Source organism: Lissotriton helveticus, chromosome 8 (assembly GCF_964261635.1).
Source record: "Lissotriton helveticus chromosome 8, aLisHel1.1, whole genome shotgun sequence".
Classification (NCBI taxonomy): Eukaryota; Metazoa; Chordata; class Amphibia; order Caudata; family Salamandridae; genus Lissotriton; species Lissotriton helveticus.
In genome coordinates this window covers 1,485,946,651-1,485,974,478 of record NC_136069.1, presented here as the reverse complement: position 1 = coordinate 1,485,974,478, position 27,828 = coordinate 1,485,946,651, and the positions used below count along the sequence as shown (strand labels likewise).

The 27,828-nt window shown below is 43.7% G+C and overlaps 1 protein-coding gene across 1 annotated transcript in view; it reads left to right on the top strand.

Moving 5' to 3' along the window:
* Positions 1-27,828, top strand: part of LOC144773425 (glutamate carboxypeptidase 2-like) — a 508,326-nt gene that overhangs the window by 227,898 nt on the left and 252,600 nt on the right. Inside the window, exon 8 of the mRNA XM_078658419.1 lies at positions 10,453-10,548. Coding sequence (XP_078514545.1) covers positions 10,453-10,548 — 96 coding nt within the window. The remainder of the gene's footprint in view (positions 1-10,452; positions 10,549-27,828) is intronic.

Here is a 27,828-nt window from a genome sequence, read left to right as displayed (position 1 = left end):
AAGTCTATGAAAAATGCATGGGGATTTTATGTTTTGGGACTCCCTTTTTTCTTGGCCCTCACTTTAAGGATCACCCTGAAACTTTCCAGGAAGGGGCTGAGGAGGATCAACATATATATATATACATACAAATGTACATATACTTCAGATTTCTTGCTGATAACATGTCCTCTTCTTGCTGATATATGTCCGCTTCCACCTGCCTGCCTTTGCTCTGTCGTGGACACTAGACCCTGTGAAATATTTCAGACTGTTTCTCCTCATCAGAAAGAAGACAGGCCATCTAAGGTGCGATTTATATGGGCCATTTTATTAGAGCAGTTGCTACTCAGTTCATGTAGCCTTAAAAGAGCCTTTGTAAAGGTTAGTAACACTCACAACCCAGCAAAACAAAAAAAGAAGCCATCAATAAACATAGAAAACATATTTTACATTCAGAAAGCATTGCGTCTCCATTAATCATTTGTACATCATAGTTAAGAAGCAAATTCATACCCTTATAATAAATAATAATGGATCATATTATTACAGTTCATTGTACATTTCAAATATAATATTCAGCTACCCATAATAGACATGAACAAAATACTTCACTAATTACATTTAAAGTAAAACAGTAAATCAATGCAACTAAATTGATAATGGCTGGTATATATTCTAGATGAAAGTGCATGTGTAGAGTGAGGAAAATAGAGGATTCACATATTTGAAGTTCCATCCTAAATATATTGGTAGTAGTGCAAGGGTAATCACAACGTAAGTTAGTTTATGATATATAATTCTGCACAGTGCATTATCCAATCCTGTAATGTGTACTAAACATGTATCTATATATAGTCTATTTATAGTCCACTGTAAGACATTGTTTAAACTATAATTGGTTAATAATCAACTTATAAGTGGAATCTGATATAAATCCAATCCATGCCCCATATTACATCAATAGATGGCACCGAAGTACCTCGACACCATAACAAATCGAATTCATGCCCCAGTGGGCATTTCAGGTTCCTTTATTGTGCACTCAATTAAAATCTAATTATTAGCCCAATAGTGCCTCGGTACGATAATGATTCTTAGATCTAATGTGTGCCACTATGGGCTTCTCCTAGATAAGGATAAATAAATGTGTAAAGAACTAAAGGATCCGGTTCTGTTATTGTGCACTAAAGGAAAGTTAAATAAGTAGCCCAAGTGAGCATTATACGTAAAGGGTCAAACGATAACTTCCACAAATAATAGGAAGGAGTACCCTCAAGAAATCACCCTTTATATTTAGTTAGAGGATACTTGTTGGACCTGCGATGGGCAAGCCCAGCACAAAGGGGGGTAGCTTGGCTCAAGTGACAAGGCAAGTGAAGGCTTTAGTGTTAAGCCGGCTCTGACCCAATAATAACTCCCTGCGCAGACACACAAAAAGAAGGACACCACACCACTGCTGTAGAAAAATACGATTCCTTTATGTAAAAGTTCTCTGTTGTAAATAGGGTTCAGTTGGGAAAGCACATTCGCATTTCTTTAGTCACAAACCTCTGGGATTCAGTTGCTGACATAAATACTGTAAATAGATCTTCAGGAATAAATAGCAAGATAAATAGAATAAATATCAGGAATAAATATCACAAATAAATATCACTTTTATATAGCAGAATAGATGCTGGTTCATTTAACTAAATAACCACATGTTCATTCTGGTATCGCTGCCACCAATTAAATGCTTTAGGAAGATTACACTTGCAATACGTTTCAGCTTGGAAAGATAACTCTTACAGTTCACGTTGGTTTCAAGGATAACGAGTACGGGCTTCCCTAGGCACAAAATAAGCTTTAGACTCTTTAGGGTTCACTCAGGGAGTAATGCGCGTGTATCTAGAAGGCAAGGAAACACAGTGAATACAGCATTTGCACTCCGCTACCACCGGGATGAGATCTCTGCTTGCCGGTGGAGTCTATGCGCGCCTACAGGCTTCGACACCGCTAGCACACAGGCGGCACCAGTTCAAAGTCTTTAGACTGACGAACGGGCTGCCGGAGGGGTCACACAACCTTCGCGCTCAGTCAAATGAATGCCGGTTCACAGTTCCTTCACAACGCTGCACCCCACCTGAAGAAACGGGCCCACCTCGCATCGGCTGCAATCGGAAAGCGATTCAGTCAGGGCACAGCACTTCTCACGCCAGCGACAGGGTTTTTAGGGGCTCCACGGTCCTCCCTCTGACTTCTTCATACGGGGTGGATCCCGCCCACAGCTACAGCTTCCGGCTCACTGGGGAAGGGGCAGAGACGCTACTCTCGCCCAATGAAGGCCGGCCTTTCCCCGCCCCGGCGCACCACCTCACCTTCAGTCCGCACAGGAAGCGCTCTACGGCGGTGGGGCTCGGAGACGTCCGAGCTCCCCCCTGGAGGCACCTGTCGCGAAGGGGGCACTTCTGAAGATCGCGGTCGCGGCGAACTTGCTCTCGCCTCGCGACACGCAGTATCAGTCACGATATCACCACCGAGGGGGGGGCGGGGAGGCACTACAAGTATGGCCACAGTCTTTGGGGCAATGAGGCACTTGCTGGGCAGGCGCTGTAGGCGCAAGGTCACCACTCACGCAGCTGACTGGAACGCCAGTCGGAAACAACGCCATCAACCTTTGCTACTCTACTGCCTACGCTACCAGCCACCTCAGGGGGTCAACAGGGCAGGTGTCAATCTGGTGTCAAGTCTGGAATCTCCTTCTTCTTTTCTTCTTTCTAAAATGGCTGCCAGGGACTGGGCCTTTTATAGCCAGTGCCCTGGGGTGCTGGCACGAGCCAGAAGGTTCTAGAACCTTCTCTGGCTGTGACAATGCCTTGGCACTTTTGAGGTATATCTAGGTCACTAGCAGCCACCGTACTGTGGCTCTAGAGCAGCCATTTTGTGTATCTGAGGAAAACAAAGGGATTCCTATCAGGAATGTGCGTCAAACAAAGGGCGCCAAAACCTCAAAAGGCCAGAGATCAGGGAGGCTCCAATGGGAGTCACTCACATGAGGGAAAAGGGTGTCCACCATTTTAGGGCCACTCATACAGGTTGACAACCCCAGTTTGTAATGCCACAGGTTCCGCCAGGCACCTTGTGAGCAACTGGGCATCAAGGAACATCTAGCCCCATGAAACAGCACATAAAAAGTCCTGGCAGACAAAGAAAAACGAAAATGTTTGTGAGGTACGGGGGAACAAAAGAAATCATAGTGGTGAGGGGACTCTCAGAAGCAGACGGGTCTAACAATACTCCAATCCACAATCAAACAAATATATACTTCTTTAAATAACTGTGCTAGATAGGTGCAATCAGCAAGAAGTAACACGATGTGATGTAAGAAAGCAACAGAATAATCATGAAAAGTGGGGAAAAGAAAAACGGAAAGGAAACTTAAATATATCCATGCAAAAAGGATCTGGGATGTCACTTATGCCAAAGGTATTTGTAGATCCTCATCCCTGTTAACTCCATTGGATGTTTTGACTGTGAACCGATAATATTTCCCAATTCTATTTGACATTTCTTGGATTGCACCAAACATCTGATTTTTTTAATAACATATATTGACAATCTGTTTCTAATCTGGGAGGGGCCAATTAAAAAGGCTGGAACATTTGTTGAAATTCTAAACAAAAATGAGCACAACCTCAGATTAGCATAAAAAATAAGGGCCGGTGGTCAAAAAAATGACTTTTCACCTTTGAACTCTCATAGGAATCTTTCCTGTTCACTACAGGGAAATGGCTAAACGGAATTAAACCAAACTTGGCACAAGAATAAAACTTTGTTCAAGAAAATGCCTGTTTGCATTGTTGTAAATCTGTCTAATAGTTCTTGATAAATTACCCTAGAAAAATATGATGCATTGGCTTGAAAGGATTAACATGTAGAGCTATTGGGACCGTTAGACTCTTTTAAGTAATTAAATAAGAAAATCAGATTGGAGGAGGCAGCTTTTTGTTCCATTGTCATTTCGAGTCCACAAACTGTAGGTAAGTTTTTCCGACTCAAAAACTCTTATTAGCTGTCCTGCAAGAGAACCATTTCAGTTTTTGCTGCCTTTAGAGGCAAAGGGACAAGAGCTACGCATACGGTAAAATATTATGAAAGGCCACATAAAGTGGCAGGATCAGGACATTTTACCCCCCCCCAACCCGGCCTTAGTGTGGGAGAAGCGCACCATGCCCCACACATAGATCAATTTTGTTTTTATATGGGTTTGTGTTACAGTAGCAGAGGACCCCTAGTGTGGTTCACTGGCCCTTAGGAGCAGATTCCCACTGAGTCCATCGTTAAGAGTCCACGTTTCCAATACTAAGACTGTGGACTGTTAAACTTGGGGCCACGTACTACTAAATTTAAAGACAATGTGTCCTTTTTGGTGTGTTAGGTTCATAGTCCCCAAGACTAGTGCATGTTCTACTGTCAAATAAATTTAAAAAAACACAACTTCTCCCACATAAATATCAGATAGTATCGGAAGACAAAGTGGAAATGCCTAACTGGACTTTATGCTCCTTGTGCCAACCCTCGGATGTATGACGGTACAACGCGTGCTTTCACAACGCGTACCGTTACCACGCAGGTTTTACAACGCAAGTCATTACAACGACTTGCGTTTGGGGGCGCTGGATAGTGAATAGTTTAATTTACTATTCCAACTCCAGTCCCCGTGGATAGTAGGGAAGGTGTTGGATAGTAAATTAAACTATTCCCTATCCTACAGCGCCCTCCAGCGCAAGTCGTTGTAACGACTTGCGTTGTAAAACCTGCATGGTAATGGTACCGCGTTGTGAAAGTTTCATTGTAAAGGATGTTTCCCCCAACCCTCACACCCAAAAGTGCTCGGAATAGACAAACAGTGCTTCATACAATTATCAATTAAATATATAAATTCCTGTTTTGGGATTTTACACCCCAAGTATTTTGTTGTAGCGTTTGGTTAAACTGCGGTGCTTGCCTTTCAGTTTTCCACTTCAAGTTGATGAGCAGCTTAATACTCACAAATATGAAACACTGCCATGTTTCATGGTAATGCAAGTGTGTTGCAAGCCAACCTCTTCTCTGCATTATATTGATGTATGATTTGATATCCTGTGTTTGCACAACTGGGTGATCGGTACTGCTCTGAGATTGCCTGTTAGGAGTGTGACTTCTTAGTCCAATAGAAGCAAGAACAGCTTACCTCTTCCAGACTTCTTTAGGGTGTCAAATCAGAGACAAAGCTTTTGAACTTGGTGTTTCCACCACTCTACCAAAATGTATCCTTAAGTGAGACCTTGTCTATGGAGACTCCTGGGTTCTTTACAAGTTCTCACACAAGTTATGAATAATGAAGCTACTCAATTGGATAAATGTGGCAAACTAAAGATTCTTCTCAAACTCATCTCATTCAATATTGCAGGCTTTGGCTCTAAACTGTCAGACGAGTCCTGGATAACGTTTATTACAGGTTTTGATATTATTTGCCTCCAAGTGACATGGTACACGAAGGATATTGTAATTAATGGATATAGCTCCTACATAGTTAATGCCATTCCATTCCCTCACCATCAGGAGGGGCTAAAGGAGGTCTGGCAATGTTGATCTCAGTAAAGTTTGAAACTATAAAAGTTACAGTTGTCGGCACCTCCCCCTGGTATCAATTAGTCATGATTTCTAACCTGGTACAACCTAAGTTATTAGTGATTAATTGGTACTATAATATTTTTAATCATAGCATCTCTTAAGTCATTGAGGCATTACAGGTAGAAATTAACACACTCTCAGAGAAGTGGCAACCCTTGTGTATTCTCTGGGTGGGAGATTTTAATTATTCAATCTGTCCATATAGCTCTGGCTATGCATGTGGGATGTCAAGTATGGGGGGAGAGCCTTTGGCACATTTTAATCACACTATTCAGGGTGAGGCTCTTAATTCTATCATTTTGGCAAATGATTTAGGCCTTGTTAATGATTTAGTTAGCAACCATGTAATACAGTGCCCTACTAACGCGGGTGCAGGTAGGGCGAGCACTATTGATTTTATGTTTCTGCAACTTATTGATGATTTTGAGGTAATCCCTCTTAGCGCAAGTGATCACAACCAACTTATAACTGCAATTAATATAATAGCTGAGCCGGGAACTGTCTGGGCCCTAAAGTCTCTTTTAACCCTAATAAGGGGGTAACAATCAGATGGAATAAAGTAATTCTAATTGAGTTTGAAATGATGACTCTATTCTGAAGTGTTTAGCAAATGACCTCTCACCTGCTGAGATTATTCAGGAGTTTCAATTGATCTGCACAAATGTAGCCAAAAATTTGACTAGAACAAATAAGTTGGCCGTCCCCCCAGAGAAAAGATGGCCTAATGCGGAATGCACTAGAGCAAACAAAATTCTAAAACTGACATTACACGCACAACCTCGAGATAGGGCCTAGATTAAAATTGCCAGGAAGGTTCACAAAGATTCAGTAAAACAGACAAAAGAAGAACCAAGGCGCATAGCCTGGGATGCCCTGGATAGAGCGAGCACCCTCAAGGATTCGAAAAATTTCTGGGAAGTCATAAACTGCCCTCTAGTCAGTGAGGAGACAGGCAGGATGTATTCCCTCATTGTGGCAGATGCCTGGGTATCCCACTATGCAACCATATTCAATCCTAAAGGCCACATACATGAGATCCCCAGCGAGGACCTGCCTTTAGATTTGACCTCAATAATTTACAACAAGGGGTGGTGATGGACAGAGTCTCTGAATTAAGCAGAGTACTCTCACCCAGTCAAGAGATCAGGGCTAGATCCAACACCGTTTTTTAGCTCATTGCACCATCCCAGTTTCAGAACCTGGCTGTATGCAAATTAGTCTGTCCCTGGCCCAGTGCATCATGGGAACAGGGCAGACCAGACTACAAAAGCCAATTCTTACACTGGGAAGGAAACAAGCTTCCGGGGACCGGTTTCTGCCATTTCAGGCGTCTTCGGCCCGGCTTGCTTGAATCCTGATGGTGCAATGAGCAAGGGACTCACATCTGAGTATACCCTTCCACGCTTAGGGTGGACAAAATAATTTACAACAAGGGGTGGTGATGGACAGAGTCTCTGAATTAAGCAGAGTACTCTCACCCAGTCAAGAGATCAGGGCTAGATCCAACACCGTTTTTTAGCTCATTGCACCATCCCAGTTTCAGAACCTGGCTGTATGCAAATTAGTCTGTCCCTGGCCCAGTGCATCATGGGAACAGGGCAGACCAGACTACAAAAGCCAATTCTTACACTGGGAAGGAAACAAGCCGGGCCGAAGAGGCTGAAATGCCAGAAACCGGTCCCCGGTAGCTTGTCTCCTTTCTGGTGAAGAATTGGCTTGGTAGTTTGGTCTGCCCTGTTCCCATGATGCACTGGGCCAGGGACAGACTAATTTGCATATAGCCAGGTTCTGAGCTGGGATGGGGCAGTGAGATAAATAACGGTGATGGATGAAGCCCTGATCTTTGGACTGGGTAAGAGTGGTCTGCTTAATTCAGACACTCTGTTCATCACCACCCCCTTTTCTGTATCGTTTAGATTTGACCTCAGCACACCATCTAAGTGCATCAATCTCTGTAGCTGAGGTTGAGGAAGCCATAGCTAAAGGTATCAGCATGAAAGCACCTGGCCCGGATGGTGTCCCACTGGATCTTTTTAAAAGTAATCCTGAACTGTGGGCCCCATTACTGTCTAATGTTTTTAAGGATGTGGAGATTGGTCCTATCCCAGTATCCTGGAAGGAGGCTATAGGTATCCCTGTGTTAAAAAAAGGCAACAGGTCTAATCCCTCTTGCTATAGGCTTAATTCCCTAATTGATGCCACCGCAAAAAGTATTGGGTAGGGTCGTCCTTGCAAGATTCGAAAATTGGGCCAGGGACTCAGGGATTATTGAAAGATCACAGTATGGCTTCAGGAGGGGCCTGGGTACCATGGAACAGTGCCTCAACTTGTCACTGATTATGGGAATGTACATGTGGGCCAGGAAGGTTTCTATCTAACTGGCCTTCATTGACTTGTCCAGTGTCTTTGATACGGTAAATCGGGACAAGTTGTGGGCACTGATGGGGAAAAAGGGAATCGAGGAACCTTTGATTTATCTTCTACGTAGGCGCCACACCTCTACATCTGTAAGCATTAGATATGGTGCCAATGGCGAAAAAAGTAGGCCCATTGCATCAACATAGTGTGTCCGCCAGGGTTGCATACAAGTGCCTTTTCTTTTTATAATTTACACTAATGGTCTAGAAGCATTCCTGGTACGGAAAAATCTTGACTGTCCACGCATTGGGAGCGTCCAAGTTCCGCTCCTCTCGTATGCGGACGACACTGTTCACATGGTTCCAACGGCAAATAGCCTTCAAAAATCTCTTGATGCATTCTTTGAATTTATGTTATCACTGGACTTAAAGGTCAATTTTGTATAATCTTAAGTCATGGTCTGTGGACCACATAAAAACAAAACCAGAAATCATCCAGTTGGTTCAATGAGAATTGATAACATGAAAAGTTTTACCTATCTATGGAATATTTTTACTAACAAGCTGAAATCGGATTCGCTTGTGATATCAGGAATGCATAATGCTAGTAGGGTGGTTGAAGGACTTTTTCATTTTGCATCTAAATTGGGGCAAAAACCTGTGACAGAGCTTGTTACAATTTATACGGCCAAATGTGTCCCGGTGGTAACATATGGTGCAGGTGTCTGGGGGTGCCATAACAGCAGCCAGCTGCAAACTATGGAGAATGAATTTATTAAAAGGTTGCTGATGGTTCCAAAAGGTGACCCTACTACCTTCTGTCATTATGAGGTGGAGCTTGACTTTGTTGAACATTCTATGAACATTGCCCCTCTACTTTTATGGGCCAAAATTTGGCTGTCAGAGGAGCTAACATTTACTAGAGATATTATCACAGACTGTCTTAACCTTGATGGTGTATTAGATATTAGCTGGCTAGCTTTTGTCAGGGATAATTTTTATAAGCTGGGCCTCGCCCTGCAAACATTCCTGAGAATGCGAAAAGCATTATTAAAGAGGCATATTACGGCAGGGCAAATGCCCTTCGTTCCTAACCAGAGGTAGCAGGTCCTCTGTGTTTATTTCCGGCCCAACAGCAATTTTATTTAACGTTTACCTCAAATATTCAGACTCTCTTTTACCTAACAAGATTGCGGCTATTGACCCTGCATTTTTTTTTAGCTTTTCCAACACAAGCTGTTTGGACAGACAACCTAGTGCCCTGCCCCTGTGACAATTTAGCAGTTCAAAGCACATGTAAATGTAAATGTGTTGGATTTGTAAAGCGCACAGCTGCCCGTAAGCGTCCCGGCGCTTGCTTAGGGAACCCGTCCTGGTATTCCCCTGTGAGAAACCCCGGCAGGGTGTCCACAAGGTGAAAGCCAGGCATCCCGCCGCGAGGGGCCGTAGTGGAGATTAAGCAAGCTATTGCCCAGAGTCGCAGAGTGTGACCCCGTGAGTTGAGTAGGCACCAGAGTGAGAATTGTCAAGTCCGTGGAATTTTTTGAGCCCGAGACCCGCCGAGGCGGGGATTCGAACCCTGGTCCACGGTCGATCTCAACTTCCGGGTCTGCCGCCTCTAACCACTGAGCCACACTTCTCCACTTCTCCACATTGCACCTTATGCTTTTTTGCACCCTATATAAGGAGCAGATTTTTAGTCCCAATTTTAAAAAGCTCTAGGCAAAGCTCTTATACTGATGGTTTTAATCTTTTGTATTCTTTGGCCACATCAGACATATGTATTGGGGTTTCCAATTTTATGAAGGTGGTAATTGCTATCAGAAAACAATATTAATATCTGTAATTGATTCACATTATTTAGAATTAATAATGAAGTTCCTTTTAGTGTTGTTTTAGACTGATTTTAACAATGGTATTCTTAATTTTTATTCCTTTTAATAATTGAAATAACTGAAGTGATTATCATGTGTATCTAATTGGGCTATGGTAACTACAACATGTATAGTTGATTTTATGTACTTTTATGGGTTTTTTTTCACTGAACCGAATAAAGTTACCTTGATGATGATGGTGTTCTGTTGACATACAGCAATGTGTCACTCCAATTCTCTAGCACTGTAGAGAGATTTGGTATGGTAAATTATTCACAGTGCTTGAGGATTTCTATGTGATTTGTTCAAGGTTTGATATTCCTTACCTTGGTAGAAACACCAAATGGCTGGTGCAATACAGCCTTTCCAACAATCCCCCAGTAAGGGAGCACTCTCAACTATGAATTTCCCTCTGAATTATCGGTTAGTGCTTACCCAGAATCCGTTCTGCTAGGTCTGCTTTGTAACTTGCATTGAAAATGTGCTATTTTAGACGGAGTGGACATCAATAATTAGAGCGAATACCCACTGTCTAGTCTTTATTTCTGTATTGAAGAAATAATGGCTTGATTTGTTTTTGACAGGAACATGGGAGGACCTCCCCCACCAGAAGGCTGGAAAGGAAACCTTAATCTATCCTACAACATTGGACCTGGATTTTCAGACCACAACAAAACACAGTTAGTTTATCTTATTTCCTTTTATGAAATTTCATTTCAAATCATTACTGTAGTTTTAATTTTGCATTTCATTTTCTTTATACAATTACTAAACATTTTAAAGGATTTATAAAGTTCTTTTCTAGGTCTTGATTAATTATACAAAAGTGTATTCTTTGCAATTCCTCTGGCCGAATACAATGCAAAAATAGATTATTGGTTTCCTTCTCGACATGGAAGCATTGCTTGGAATGTTCCCCCAATGAAGAGGAATACATTTTGCAAAGTATTTAACATTCGTGAATATTTCTCCTACCTTAGTCTGCCTATGAAAGACTTCATACAAAGTATTGTTTCAGCCTTAGCTTCATCAAACATTTCCTCAAGCATAAAAAATATATATATATTTTTAAAATGTCTAAAATGTATGTAACAATACCAAACTGCTATGTTTCAACCATTGCACTGCTAATGGTCGGTTGGTTGTCTCCTATCCATACCATCGATGGTCTCTAAGAAGATGCCTCTCACCCAAATTCTTCCTCAGTTTACTAACCAATCAAAACTCAGCCTCAAGTCCTCTGAAATGGCATTCTTAATTCTCGCAATGCCATTCCACTTGTGTTGGTTCTCTACATGCAAGTTGGGGGATGGGAGCTGTCAAATCAGTCTCACCCCCTAATGCAGCCTGGCAACGATCAGGAAACTCTATTAGTTGATCTCCGATTCCCCTCCTCATTTGACTCCCATTGCTAATTGGATTCTCTCAGTCCAGTTGCACAACCATGGACGCCATTTTGTGTATGAAAGTCATCAGGAGTCCCAATTTAGGGCCAGATGTAACAATATTTGATGCAGCACAACACAACAAGACAACTTGTTATGATGCGTCAAATGGAGATGGCAGGAATGTGCCATATATAACAAGATATGGAGCATTCCTGCTCTCTCACAGCACTGTTGAACTATGTGCTGCCTAGCGCCAATGCAGGCACCATTGAGCCATGGTGCCGTGTTATGTTATGTTAGAAGGGTTTTGTAGAGCGCTCGCTCACCGGTTGGTTTCTTGGCACTGATGAGGCAGAGGGATCGCCAGTCCAAACAGATTAATTATAGGCGCATGAGAAAAGCCATGTTTTGAGAGACTTTCTGAAATTGATCAGATTTGTTCTTTATCTGATTTCCACTGGGATGAAATTCCATAGTCGGGGGGCAAGGGCCGCGATCTTGCGGCCCCCTTGCTGCTTCAGTTTGAAGGTGGGTACCGTGAGGAGGTGAAGGTGGGCTGAGCGGAGGTTGCTTGTGGCAGTGGTGTTTGTGGCAGTATTGTTTTTGTGCAGGAATTTGTGCTGCCTTGTGTTACTCCAGATTTACCAAGCCTTACAGGGCCATGCAAGGTGGCTTTGCATGGCTTGGTAAATGTGGCTTAAGAATGTTGTCACCTTGTGTGACGGCCAGGGCAAAGCACTTGTTTGATATTTCTGGGCTTTACTCACTGTTCCTGCCCGTACTTCGATCCCATATTAATACACTCTCTAAAGGTGTGGGGAGATTCAAGCATTTTAGTGCCATTTTAAAGTGTGGAACCACAACTATTTTATAATAAACCACAGTTAATATTAATTTAGCAATGTGGTGTATGTTCAAAAACCTTGAATGTCTCTTTAAATACTCTTCTGCACAGTGCAATCTCTAAAGACATGTTTACTGAAATCACCTTGCTGTCTGGATCTACTCCTAGAAGAGTCTTCACTAATTACTCCCTTAATTACTTGCCACTGAATCTGAAACTGCACATTTGCCCTAGTTTTATATGAAGCTTTAATCTGAAGATCTGCTAACGGATGGCACATCTAAATATTGCACAATGTGAATTTGTTGTGTACTGTGTTGGTATATCACACATCTAAATGTTTCAAATCCTATTGCTGTAATCATCATGCTTATGTCATTCATATATAATACCCATTGATTTTCAAAAGTTTCTCATTTTGTGATCTTTTAGTTCACCTCTGGATGTGTAGCTCAAGGGCAGTATTGTGTTGATGATTACCAAACCCAGTGATTTATTGCAAATGTAAAGATTTCTCCTCATATTGGTATTTAAGTGCACATATATAGACATGTAATGGCAGATTGATGTCTGCCACATTGAATGCTTGATGTTTGTTTATGTTTATGGAACTTGTAAAGCGCTCGTATACCAACGGTCTCATGGCGCTAAGAGGATCCTTCAGGCTCTAACAGTAAACATGGTTGAATAACCATGTTTGAAGTCTTTTTCTGAAGCTAAAATAATCTGAGGTTAGTCTAATTTCAATTGGAAGGGAATTCCACAAGGTGGGACCTAGTACCGAGAAACGCGAACCACCCATTCTCTTACGTTTAAATCTTGGAACAGTCAACATGTTCATTGTCGATGATCTGAGATTCTGGGTAGGCATGTATCTTGCGATCTTGGTTGATATGAACTTGGGTCCTGAGTCATGGAGTGCATTAAAAATCATACAACCGGTCTTAAACATAGACCGCTGTATCACAGGAAGCCAATGAAGCTGCTTAATTAATGGTTTAGTGTGGCACTGTCTCGGTTGCTGGAAGACCAGCCTAGCTGCTTGATTTTGAATGAGCTATAACCTATGAATTTGACTGACAGGGTGTCCAAAATATATGGAATTGGCGTAATCCAACCGGGACATTATTAGTGCGAGCAAGATAGTTATGCTAGCCTCCTTAGAGAAACATTTCCTAATTTTCTTAAATGCTCTCAGTTGGCACATGCAAGCAGATGAGACCAGGCTGATCTGCTCCTGCATGGAAAGATCAGCATTTATCTTGATTCCCAGGCTTTTTACTGACTTCTTGGGTGTAGGGGGGATACCCAATGCAGCTGGCCAGTGTGCTGGTGTCCACTGTTCTATTCTGTTGTTTGAGATAATTGATCGTGAGCGCTATGAACTTTTCACACTATGTGAATGTTGATGGCACACTTGCTTAGAATATATGACTGTTATATTGCAATCTTACACTCACCTTGAGAATCTAAAAAGATTCAGCGTTAACAGCTTGTCAGTCTCTACAGCATGTAGCCTGATATATCTTACTGTTTCAACTTAATTATTTTTAGGACCTTTTTACCATTCACTTACCAGCTGCTTGACTGTTTCAGACTGTGCACTCCTTACCTTTTCTTTTCCTCTCCTCATTGACCTTTCACTTACAATTACCCACAACATGAGAAATCCAGACATCTGATCAAAAGAAACAGCACTGGTCGTAATACTTTACAAATAATCACAGAAAAACAGGCATTACCAAAGTCAGTAGGTCTCATCTTTAGTAGGATAGTGGTACCTATTTGCTTTTCTAGTTCATCTTTGCACTGGTGTTGTTGGCACACCGTGATGTATATTTGTGCATGTGTCACAGTGCGGGTGCATGCATGTGCAGATGTGATGGCGATCTTGGAATGCTAACTGTTGGGCTTGGCAATTTTGTAAATCACTTTGTCACAAGGGGAGTTGAGGTATGTCCCGCCTTTCTGGATGACTCATAGCCAGGCTGAATAGACCTTTTCTTCATTTAGAGTGGTGGGAGGAGTTTCCACTAGCACCTGAACAGGCTGTGTCTGCTCTGCACAATGCTGTCTCCACCACCTGTAGTGAAGCTGGATAAGAGAGGACAGACTTTTTTTTAACTGAACTCAGAGACTTTCTGCCTAAAACTTCAAAGGGAAAAGTAGTATTAACAATAGGGCCTTGACCCCAGAACTTCAGTACTTGTTTGGACTAAGGAACCTGCCAAGAAGAAGAGCTGGAGAAGCTGTGGAAATAAACTACCACTTTGCTACATGCTTTGCTGTGTTGGCCTGCAGTGGCTGCTTCTGTCTTCGGCAATAAAAGGACTTGATTGGACTTTTCTGCAACTTATTTTCCAAGGGCTGGAGGTAGAGCTTGCCCCCTGTTCAAGAAGTCTGAGGAACAGCAAAGACTTCATGACCATCTGCTACCAGCACTAGGAACTGTATGTTTTATGCTGTAACAGAAGAAAAAGCAACCCAACGCCATCAACGACGTGACCTGTTGGCACCTCAGACAGCACCACCACACTTCACACTGATCTCACCGATGGCGATGCCACCACAGAGCCACTGCTTGCACTGTGACCTGAGGGCACCACACTTAGTACTGTCTCACTTCACCTCGCCACTCTTGTATCCCAGACGACGACGCTCCACGCCGACATCGATGCTGCTGCCTGCACCGTAGCCTGTGGGCACCACTCTTAAGTTATTCGATGCACAGCCCTGTCCCACACCACAGTCTTCTCCTGCCGGCACCGTTGACTCCAGATATTCTACTGACAACAGCACTTCAGCAGAAACGTTACAGTGGCTTGCACTTTCTCCTGCCAGCACTGCAATGAGTAGTGCCCTACTTCGCACCACAGCCCTAGTCTGACCAATGCCCCTGGACGCTGTCACCGAGCTGCTGCCTGCACCGCAATCTGGGGACGCCACACTGCTCCACTTCACACCGCAGCCCCAATGCCTGCTGACTCCGGCGCTTCTGACTTCAACCTCACGGAGTTTGATTAGCAACGCTTGTGACTTCAAGGGCCGGACAACTACTGCACTGACCAACGGGAACAACACTTGCCAACACCGCCTCTTCGGGTCTCACCGCAACGATGCCCTCACATATAGCCTTGTCAACCCTTGTTGCCAACATTCCCTTAAAACAGTTGTTTGAATTCCCTCCCCCGCACACACCCAACAACAATAGAGAGCTCATGAAGCAGTAACAACTGTGAAGCAGCAAAACAACAAAGTAGCATTAGGAAAAGTTGCAAAGTGAATGAGGGGCTGAACTGGCAGCCACACTCACCCATGATCAGGCAGAAGCTGTACAGGCAGATAAGGAGCACCTCCTTGCTGGTCTTTGCTGTTCTGTACCGATGTGTCCCCGTTCCTGCTGTCTGGGGCCATCTACGATGCGTTGTTGTTTGTTGGGGGTGAGCTGCTAGAGTGCCCAAAACTCGGTAAGCTCTGCTGGTAGGGTGGAGTTTGCCACCCAGCCTTAATATATATGTATTTACAGAAAAAAATGGTTGGTTACAAAACAGTATTCATTGCGTTCATTTCATCAGTAAATAGTTAAAAGGTACACATCAACTATGTCAGAATGAAAGGAGGGATTCCAGATTCAGTAGTGGTTTTCGTGTATTGATTGTATAGGGAACAATGTGATCTGTTTACAGACGGGAAATGTTTCGAGATTAATTTTGAATTGTCTACAGGACACAATTCCTTTTCTTTGTCCCTCCATCTATTCCAAACACCCCCTACCCTACTGAATCTGGAATCCCTCCTTTTGACACTCACTGAGCACTATTTTTGACCGCATTCACCGTTATGCAATGTATGAATTAAATACTAAATAACTGTGTATAAATTGAATACCACTGCTTATAGCTGAATTAAACTCAGTTTCATTCTGACATAGTTGATGTGTACCTTTTAACTATTTACTGATGAAATGAACGCAATGAATACTGTTTTGTAACCGACCATTTTTTTCTGTAACTACATGCTGACCCAGGTCGGTGAACTGAGGGTTTACCCCATTATCACCTACCATTAATATATATGTATGGCGGCAGATTGCAACAAACAATAAAAAAACTCTGCATGAAACTCTCGTCCGTGTCTACGTTGCTGCGGTGGGGACAGGATTGCCTTCACCGACGCTGTGGAATTAGCAACCTGGATTTGAAAATCCTTTCAAAATAATGGTAGCAGGAAGAAAAAAGCAATATGGAACATCAAATAAGAGAAATGATCGCACCCTGGCCATGCCGTAGTCTGACTCTAAATTCCTGTTTGCATGCAGCATTATAGAAATGTTGCATGCAGGAAAGCAGACTCCTCAACCAATTTCCGTAAGCTCAAGCTTCGGTCGAGACTCCTAGTTGTACTCTCAAGGAGAAAGCAGGTAAGCAAGAACCCAGTGGGCAAAGGTCCCCGGGTTCAAACCTCTAGAGGTCCCATTGTCCCTAGAGGAGTGACAAGGTAAGGCAAGACTCTTTACATCTATGATTAGGGCAACAGTGGAGATGGGCAGATTCAAGAACCAGACAATGGCCAGGGGCAAGAACCAGACAATGGCCAGGTGCATACAATTCCTTACCGGTCACAATCAGAAGCCCAGTATTAGCCAAGGCAATAATGAGACCAACACCTTAAACAGAGTGGCATTACATATTGTCCTCCTGTAACACAACTTCTCTGAGGGAATAAGGATGAAGCTCATATTTATAAATGACTGGACCAGAAATACCCTCACTGTGGATGAAGAACCCATGAAGGAGAAAGATTACATTGCATGAGTACCTGTACGAAGCGGGAGAGGAATTGGACTGAAGTGGCCCCACCTGTAGAAACCTTTTATCAGCATCCCAACCCTTTCAGTGGTGAAGAAGACACGGGACTGACAGGTTGTGTGTTGAAAGAGTTCTAGCTTTTATCCAGAGTGTATGGAAACACTTACATAGCCACATTTAGAAGTGCTGTCTAGTAGAGGGAAACATCAGTTCCCCTTACTACTGGTTTTCTACAAGCACAAACCTCTGAAAAGACCCATAGAAAAACTGTCGTTATAAATGTCCATTTCAAGGAAGTGGAGTAATGTTAGATGGTGTACAAACATACATAATAATACAATGTTGCAATATTAATAAAAAATAATTTTGCCTCCAAATAAGGTCTATAATTAAACAGTTTTGTATGAACAATGAACCACAATTACAGTATCACAGTTACATACAATAAAAGCAGCTTTACAGAATAATGTATTGTTTAGTATTTACATTGTAAAATAAACAGAAAAATGCAGACTAATGTTAATTCCACTTCTTCCTTTGCAAAAGATATTTTTTACCTCAATTTTTGCAAGCATCCTCCCATCATCTTTTGTCTGTTTAATGTGTCAAGGATATGCCCAGATGTGGACCCCTTGGTCACTGTGCCGCTGGAATCAAGCTACACCATTCTGAAGAGCCCCCAATTAGGGTGAAACTGATCTTGGGTTGCTTGTGTTCTAGTTCAAAAAGGACCTGACTTGGCATTTCCAATTGAACTGCTCCTATTGGAACCGGCTCACATCTGATTTTGGTATGGCTGTGTCTAATATGAGGTGGCAAGGTGGCCAAAATAACAATGGATTGGAATGCTATCCTGAGCAATTGTCAGTGGTTAGTCTTATTACAAGCATCCTCCTTTCAGTATTTGTGTATTCAATTAATATGCACCTTGTCAGGCATACCTTAATTAGACTTTTTCTATGATTCTGACATTTTGGTATAGTGTTGGGCAATCTCAACTAGCTGTTAACTGTTGGAGAATATTCTATCAAGAAATAGACAAGTAGCTAGCGACACTTCCATTCCTTTGCATAGCCAGCGAAGAAAGCTTTCATTTAGGTGATGATAAAGCCACTCTCCAAGCATGTGGCCTTCATTACCTTGCAGTGATAAATGGAATGATGGATAGCACTGGAAAGGTGGCGTTCCTGTCTCTTGAAGTGAGGCTGCAGCATTGTCAGTTTCAACCTTGGACACCAGCAGATACTGCAGGTGCAGCTGCAGCTTGCTGCCACCCTGTCCACTTTACCTATCGCTTGCCTGTGTCCCGTTCTGCCCCATGTATCACTCTGTTTTTACACACTGTATCCTGTCCATTTCACTGTTCCAATTTATAGTGTTGTACATTGGAACATAGGCAGAATACATAGACAGCCCCTTCACCTCAACTTAAACTCTAACTCCAGCTGTACTCAGTGTCCACAATTTAAACAGGCAGTAAGGGTTTAGTGCTGGTGGTAATCCCTGACCAAGCGGCCACCGCCAGCAGTAACCCTTGACCCAGTGGTCTGTCTGCCACAGGACCACTGGGTCAACGTGAAATTCTTCCCGCCCTATTGAGGGTGGCACTATTAACACTTCTTTTCACTGCCAGTTTCAGCCAGGCAATTAATGGTGGAAACATGCAGGTAAAATGTTACATAGACTTCACGCCCAGGGAAAAGCACCCTGAATATTGGGGCCATTTGGGTTTTGTTCAGAGAAAACAAGATGTCTCTTTGGGAGATTATGCTGTCTGAACAGAAATTTCTGCCGAGTGAGGGCATTATCTGGGTGCCTGCTTGGCAATTCTTTAATGCTGAGAAGGCAGTTATCATGGTCAAAACTCTCACCACCTGGTAGAGATCCCTGAAAGGCACATGGAACTCTCTAAATATTGAAGACTGTTCTGTGCCTGGGTGGCAGTGGTCTTCACTTCCACCCTCATTAAGACCCTGGCGGATGGCTGTCCAGTCCGCCATGGTCTTAATAAGGTCCTTATTACGGAATGTGGAAATTGGTTCTTTGAGATTTTTTGGGTTAGATCCAACCAAGGACCAAAATTACGATGTGTGTTTATTTATTCTTATACATTGCAAAATAGACCATATTTCTCATCTCTTATCCTTTTTGCAGTGTTAATAATATACCAGCAGCTTCTATTTAAACGTCCTTTACTAGCACTTGAAGGATCCTTCATAAACTGGTATACCTGCCTCCCATATCTTGCCTTGTTTTTCCATAGTTCTGAACTGAGAACATTATTGAAGTGATTTATTTAGATTTCAATATTGCTTGGATGCTTATATCTAAGAGGTCTAAAAGCCACTACTTTTTCCCCAAAGAGAAACACACTAACAATGTTTCTGTGTGTGCCTGTTTGATTGTTTGAGTGGGTATTGGGTGTACCATTTGCTGAAGACTGGATGAACTTCTTATGTATTTTAATTTCCTGCTCCTCATTCAGTGGCTTGCCTCTTTATTATCAGTTTCCCCACCTGTGAGCATTTTGATTTCAGCATGGTTTTATTGAATGGGTTGTATTTTTTCACTAACTACTTCACTGACTATTTTTTTGGCATGTTTTTATAACATTTGAATTTTAACACTAAATGGATGCTCTATCTCTCCTCCTTCTTTTCCACTGGGGTCTTCCACTCCCTGGTGTATCTTACCGCAAACTCTCTTAGCTCCCTTCCCTCATCCTGCACGCGCCCTCTCTCCCCATCCTTGTGACTCGTCTTACACAAGGTCTCCGATTGCTCTGTTCCCTTGTCAACTTGACTTAACTCTCTGTCCTGCAATTTTATCAACAGCCTCATTTCAAATCCACACATCATAGGCAAATGTGTTAGTTGAAGAAACTGTTTATTTGAAAACTGATATTTGAGGTTTGGTTTCACCTTGCTCCATTTGCCTGTTTTTTCCCTTGCCTATGCCATCTCCACCCCTTCATTTTTGCTCTCCCCCCGCATCTCTCTGCTCTTTCTCTTTCAACACTGTAGCTCTACCACCTCCACAACATCATTACTTTCTTACCCCAATCAGGCTGCACCCACAGCGGCCAATGTTGGCTTTACTAACCCTGTAGTAAGCGCAGCAAGTACTGGGAAAAGCCAATAGCAGGTGGTGGTCGTCTTGGATTGTTATTTTGTATACGTCCAAGATGGTCATTTTCTCATATGTATACTAAACCTGAGCAATATCTTAGAGGTGTGTAACTATATTATTTTGTATAGATATTTTGTTCCAAGATTGCCAGTGATGATCTTAGTAGTATACAAAAGATGGCTGCAATTGACTTTGCCATTGCTTGTGCCACAATTCTGCGAGAATTGTCAAAGCAAAATATCAAGTATTAGCAAAATAAAGCCCATTGGCTTTACTAATGGATCTTCATTTATTTTCTACATAGAAATCCCATGTAATACATGCATTACTTTTGATTTCACACTCTCCCCATGGCCACATATTTAAAACTTCATGGGTATATGCTTCATGTCCCATCGCTATTATCAGTGAATTGTGATTGGTCGCTGGTCATTGTAATTAAAATGCAAACAAAGATTGAAATGGGACATATATGGCCTGAATCTGAGGCCTTAGACAAGTTTCCTGATCTGCGTACTGCATATTGAGAACATGGCTGCATAGCCAGAATTGGGATGTTTTCTTTGCAGCACAACTTTTTGGATCCTCAGAGGCTTCTTGGGCTTCCAATCACAGAGACAATCTTATTAAAATCATTCAGGATTAATATAAAATCTTTCTACAGAATTTGTCTGCATTTTCTCATGCTAAATTTCAAACACAATGGCCCAGTTTATAGCTTTTGTTCGTTTGGTGACCAATTTTTCTTCGTTTATAGAAAGTACGAGCCAGAGGGAGCAAGCATTAAAGCAACTAGAAGTATTAGGAGCATTTTCAGTTGTCACTGACGCATAGTCTCTCACTGTAATAAATCCTGTTGCAATGTTCCTTTACAATCCTGTCGCCTTTGTCCCTCCTCTTACTGTGCGCCAGTTCTACATTGATATACATATTTATAAAGACGGGACCTTGATTCATACTCTGACCATGGTACCTCAGTGACAGATTTTCTGGAATTTAATGTGCATGTCTGTAGGCCCTGGCTATTGATTATTCTGCTTTAGTGCTTTAAATGGGAAAAATGTGCAGCTAATCATCAAATTGAGCTGTGCCCTGGAGGGTGTGGCACGGAGGCAGAGCGAGAGGCGGGACTGGGGGCAGGGCTAATGACAGAGAATTGTTTTGGGTGCAAATTATGACAAATTGCTTCAATCTGTAATGTATTGTTTTTGCCCTTGCATGTTTTAAGGTTACGTTTATCATTCTCTTTCAAATGTTGCATTTATGAAGATTGCCTCGGTGCAAATGGTACATGAATCATATTTGAAGGCTTCTGCACCCTCAGTGCACTGCTTCTCAACCCTCTGACATCTCTACTTCTCCACCCTCAGTGCTCTACAACTCTACCCTCTAACATCCCTGCTTCTGTGCCCACAGTTATGTTATGTTATCTGTATTTCTATAGCGCACGACTCACCCTGGAGCATCTCGACGATGCCTAGAAATAGTTACCTGAGGCTTAAAGAAGCTGAAAACTTATCTGTAGCAAGATTAGAACAGAAAAGCTTTTAATTTTTTCCTGAAAGTGCTGTAAATGGTGATTTTACACAGGGCCATAGGAAGTTTATTCCAGTAACTTGGGGCAAGATATGAAAACCCTTTACCCCCTATACGAGTCAAGCGAATACAGGGTACCTGTAGAAGGCCTAATGTGCTGGATCTGAGGTTTCTGCATGGAGAGTATTTTAGGAGTTTCTTTTGCAGATAATGAGGGCCTCTACCTTTCAAGGCATTATAGGTAAGACAACAGATTTTAAAAAATGATCTCTTCCTTACCGGTAACCAGTGCAGCTCTCTGAGCAGAGGGGCCGAGGGGGAGCCTGCTGGGCGGTTTAGAATCATTCTTGCTGCAGTGTTCTGAATCACATGTAATTTAAGAAGCAGGGATTCTCCCACATCGGCCAGCAATGCGTTTCCATAGTCCAAACAGCTGATTACCATAGCCTGAACTAGAGTTCTACGGTGGCTAGTAGGCATATAAGGAAGGATTTTTCGGAGCAGACGTAAACTATAGTAAGAAGAGCTGGTAGTGGCAGGCGCTTTATAAATGTTCATATTATTATTATTATTATTATTAATATGGTGTCTCATAGTCAGCACCTAGTCCAGCTTTAGAGCAAGGTTTTCAACACATTGCTTAGGAACAGGGGCTGCTTCCAATTGTGAGGGCCACCATTTGTCCGACCAAGTATCTGAGGCTTTCCCCATTAGCATGACCTCGATTTATTTCCTCTTACATCTCAGCTTCTACATTCTGAGTGCACTGCATCTCTACCCTCTGGTAAATTCATGTATGTACCCTCAGCGTACTGCATTTCTATCCCCTGGTACATCTGCACCCTCTGGTGCCTCCGCTGGTCTACTCTCAGTACCCTCACAGAATAACTCACCACAGTGCAGCGACACCACCCATGTGGTTCTAGTGATATGTGACATTCATTACTCCGGTTCACAAATGAGCCTCTTTGCAAACTGAGGACAGAAGGCTGCTTGTATTACACACACTCTCTGTGTGTAGGATGCGCTTCAAAGCCCAGGAATCCACACTAGTGAAATGCTTCTATAAAATGTTTTATCAACTCTGGAGCTGGAGCTGCAAAGAACTAGTGTGAGTCCGTCATCGGCCTTGGCTGTGCGCTTGTATCACGATCTTTCATTCGACTGTGTGTTCTAAGTACAGTTTGGTTCAGCATCAATAAAAATGAAATAGAGGTGTCAGGGCGGGTGCTGTACAGTGTCTTACTTTTTTGCAGTTTTATATAAATGTGAACTCGAAACATTAGGGTGCTTTACATGAGCACCAGTTGCATTACACAAAGTCAGCAGCTCTGGCAGTCACGCCACATCCTATTCCCTTGAGTGGTGCTTGGGGCAGTGGTGGTGCGCAGGGCACTCACCTATGTCTGAATTACACAAGGCTCCCCGCTAGCTTCTCAATCCGACTGGCGCTGGTGCAAACCTGCTTCTTGCAGGTGATCTTCTCTGCCTCCTTGTCGTGGAATTTTACGACTCTTTGCTTTCGGTCCTGCTGCATTGGCAAAGAAGAAAGGGAAAGCCGGAGCAAACTGCACCTCTTAAAGGGCTTACCTTCCTTCCCACCACACAGCCAGGGCTGGACTGGGAGCCAAAACCGGCTCTGGCAAAGTGCCCGGCCAGCCCCCCAGGGGTTTGGTGGGTGCGGCTGAGCTGTTTACCAGGGCCAGTTTCTGCCAATTTCATTACAGTGGCCAATATTGCAGCTATGCTGCAAAAATGGCCCAGTAACAAAATCGGCCCGCAGGGGCCCAAAACCGGCCCTCAACCTTGGCGGCCCACTGGGGAAATGCCCAGTGCCTGCTATGGCCAGTCCAGCCATGCACACAGCTACTTGGCGGGTGGCGTCACACGTTGCTCTGCCATGGCCCGTCACTACCGAAGTAAAATTGCCCTCATGTCAGCATGTGCCGCAGTGTAGAAATGTGATGCATGCTCAATCGATGAATATTTGTGACCTGAAAGGCCGACCTAACGCAGTGAGTACTGGTACTCTCCCTTGTAACAGAGAAGTTCTGGTACTTTCGGCGGGAACAAAAGATGTGCCTGTATTCAGTAACGGTGAGTAGTATAGAGTGCATACCATCCATCACCATTCATTTTTTGACAGGTGGGAACGCCCCCTGGAAGGGACGTAGGAGCCGGAAGTCCCGCCCCGGAAGTCCCGCCCCGGAAGTCCCTCCCCGGAAGTCCCTCCCCGGAAGTCTGGGGCCGGAAGTCCCGGGCCGGAAGTGTAGGGCTGGAAGTGTAGGGCTGGAAGTCCAGGGTCTGAGGGCGTCCCCAGAGGGGCAGTGGTGAAAGTGGGGCAGGTGTAGGGTGCGAGTGCCCTTCACACAGGAATTAATGGCTGTGTGTCAAGGGCTGTAGAGGGCTGGTGTGAGGTGGCTAGGGTTAGCGGCAAGGCATCCAGTAGGGCCTATAGGGGTGTTTAGTGTTGTGGGATGGATGAGCAGAGACTTACCTGGGTGCGCCATGTTTGTTGGATCAGCAGGGACATGCCTGGGCAAGCAGGGGCATGTCTGGGCATGTCCATTGGCTAGTAGAGGCTGCAGCCTGATGTTGCTTGAGCAGCGTCGTGGTCCATCTGTGGAATGGGAGCCCTAGAGTGTTGCAGGGTGTTTTTGGGGCGATAGGCCAGCCCCCAAGGAGGCGTGCCTGTGGCCTTTGGAGTTCCTGAGTGGTGGCCTGAGTCGTGGTGGTGTGCCATAGGCATCAGAGGACAGGAAAGCCATTGGCCCTAAAAGAGGAGGGAAGCTAGGCCACTGGATTGCGATGGTGGTAATTTTGTTGCCTAATTTTAAAAAGGCTATGGTCGAAAAAATGACAGCATTTATGAAAATAAAAATGAAAATTAAATGCAATAGTTATTTCTTTTTCATATGGTAACATGTCACGGCAGTGTTCTGTAACAGGCAGGCCTGTGTAACACAATGCACAGCCTGAGTTTATTATTTTGGGTCAGTATGCAGGGACAGCTGAGGGCTGTGAAACAGGGTAATGCCTGTTTCTTTAACAGGGTAATGTGCGGTCACAAACCTAGACTGACAGGTCCATGGTGCAACATAATGCACAGCCAAAAGTTGAAAGGCACAATGTAAGTGACAATTACTAAAATAAATACATACATAAAGACATGTGTTGTGTATTGTGTTTTCTTTCTAAGGGAGGGTAATGTGATGGAGTTTATTAATAGGGGTCAGTATTTAGGGATAGCTGAGGGCTGTGAACATGGTAATGCCTGCTTCTTTAACAGTGTAATGTGCAATCACAAACCTAGACTGTCAGTTCCCTGGTGTAACATAATGCACAACCAAAGTTGAAATGCACAATGTAAGTGACAATTACTAAAAGAAAATAATAAAAGAAACCTTTTTAAAAGCACTGATTAAAATGATACAAGTATGAAAAGTCAAAATAAAATACATGGGGATGGTATGTGTTGTGTATTGTGTTTTCTTTCTAAGGGAGGGTAATGTGCTTGAGTTTATTAATATGGGTCAGTATGTAGGGATGGCTGGGGGCTGTGAAACAGGGTATTACCTGTTTCTTTAACAGTGTAATGTGCGATCACAAACCTAGACTGTCAGTTCCCTGGTGCAACATTATGCACAGCCTATTTGAAAAGTCTCTGAAACAAAGGACACCAATTACTAAAATAAAACTATAATCTTGCGTTATGCAACGGAGACTTCGCTCTATATGTGAGTGTTCGTGGCATGACTGATAAAATATGGTATTCATGTACAACAGGCACATTCTTCAGCAATATGACAAGGCATATTTATATAACAGTAACACACCAGGCCCCAAACCCAGAAAGGCGGCAAAAAGGCCTGGAGATGCAGCATGATGGAAAATGTAAGTTTTTTTTTTAGCGCCTAAAGACACGAAGAGACTTCTGCGCTGGGGGTACAGCTGGTCTGGTCTGATAAGCACGGTTCGACGGCGAAAGAGTGGCGCGAAATATGCACATGGGCCTCATAGCCAGCCGGCTAGTGAAAGCATGACATTTTAAAAACGCTTACTTTTACATTTGAGTGGGTGCAGAGAAAAATTGAAGGGTAATACGTAAATTATCTCTCCACCAGTTTTTAGACACTTAAAAATAGGACCGGTAGTGTCCCTCTATCAGAGTGCAGCAGATACTAGGGTACAGCTTTTTTAAAAGGAGCACTCTTACATGCAAACTCCCTGCAACATGTTCCCGCCAGACTGGAGGACGATCCGTCGGGGCTTTTATCAGATCCTAGCAGGTATAAAAATGAGGGCGCAACTTAGACGCACACTGGCACCCTGACAAGTCTTTGGAGCACCTACCAGCATTTGGCGATTGAACAGGCAGCAACAGAAGATCCCGAGGATAACATGGCACACCCTGGCAGAAGTTCTGATGATAATACCAACTCTATACTTAATGTAAGTAGTTATGTATATTGATTACAGTTTATAAAGTATTTCATGCATTACTTAATAACTTTTGGACATGGAATGACTGTACAAAGCATGCACACAAATGGCAATATAGTAATATGGCAGAGAGGCTTAGCAGTTTAAGGTGGGAAACATTTTGAAAAAAACAATGACTGTTATACACGTACCTTAAATGTAGATCGTCGCAGGATCTGTACTCTTGTACTTGATGCATGGCTTGGTAAAAGGGATTATTCAAGATCTGTGCTAGTAGAGGGGACTGGAGGCAAGACTATGGCTTGTGTAAAGTAGGGGTGTGCTATTATTTTAAAAAATATAAGCCTTTAGGGGCCCTAGGCATTAGGGGGACTGAGGGGCCTGCCTGGGTGGCCCCTAGTTAGTATCACAAGTGGGGGCGACCTTGGGAGGGTCGTTGCGTTCTACCTAGAGGGGTATTAACCCTCTATGTGACATTAGGGCAGGTGGAGGCTGGCATTCTAGGCCTCCGGCACCCACATGCTATTTTGAAAAAGCCCCAGCACATGTCTGTTGGGCCCCGGCTGCTGAGGCTGTTCCTGAGCCCTCCGAGCACCGCAAGTGCTCAAGGGGCTATGTGTGGTGGTAGCAGAACCCAGTGGGGGAATTGGCTCCCCTGTGGGCCGTTTAAAATACTATTGGGGCAGGAGTGGTGTCGGAGCCTAGCCACGAGGGGCAGCGCCAGCCCCTACTTCTTTTTAAAAAATATCGGCGGCATGTCAGAGGGGCTGGGACCAGCCAAGGCTACCCTATGGCCTCGGTCCAGCCCCAGCCATATCCGCCATGCTATGGGGGCAGGTGGGGGGCCTCAGAACAGCCTCCACATGGGCCCGCCATGACAGCCATGCTGCTGGGCAGGCGGCGTGCTCCGTAAGGGAGACCCATGCCTTTTCTTTTTTTTTTTTTTTATATAAAATATTGCAGTGACAGGGACGGCGGAGGCTGCCCTCAAGGCCTCCGCCGCTCGTACCTCCTTTGCGGTGCTGATCGCTGTGTCCTGTACTCCAGGAAGCGCTTTGTGGCTGGCGGCTGTCCCCAGCGGGGCTCCTAGGTGCAAATGAGCGCGAAGCTCAGAGCGTCTTCAAATCGCTCTGAGCCCCGCCCGCTGGCCCTGACGTCATGATGGGGGCGGAAGTGCCTTAAGTATGGCATCCGCCCCTATCATGGCAGCGCTGTATGCGCAGCGTCCATCCTGATCCTATTAAGCCCCAGCAACAAATGTTATTAAATGCAGGGGGGTCCGCTCAAAGCGTGAAGAGTCCCCCCTACTTTACTGATAAGCCCAATATTTTAAGCAGGCATCTGTAAGCCTCACAATGAGCGCCGGTAGCATCCCCATCTATGCCTGTGTCCGGGACCCCTTGTGGTCATGGAGTCCCGGCGCAGGCTCAAAGAACATGTGATCCTGGGCAAATCTGTGTTCGTGGGGGAGATAACAGGGCAGCAGTTTTTTATATAGCGCAAACGCATTCCGAGGTGACAGAGAGCTTTACATAAGAACCTGTTGTAAGACATGAGGACTAAGGATTGTTCCTATAGCTCAATCATCACATCTTTCTGGGGACAAATAAAATGCCTACTGTAACGCACTTAGGGACACGCTTAATGGGCTCGGAATTCTCTAGGGCTCAGGATATATTTTATCATGTACCTTTTGTTAGTATTTTAATATTGTATTATTTATTTATGCATATATACATATATATATATTTTTTCCCCTTACGCAGGATTTTCAAGAGCTCAACCTGTCTGATGCGGAAAATGCTGCTTTTG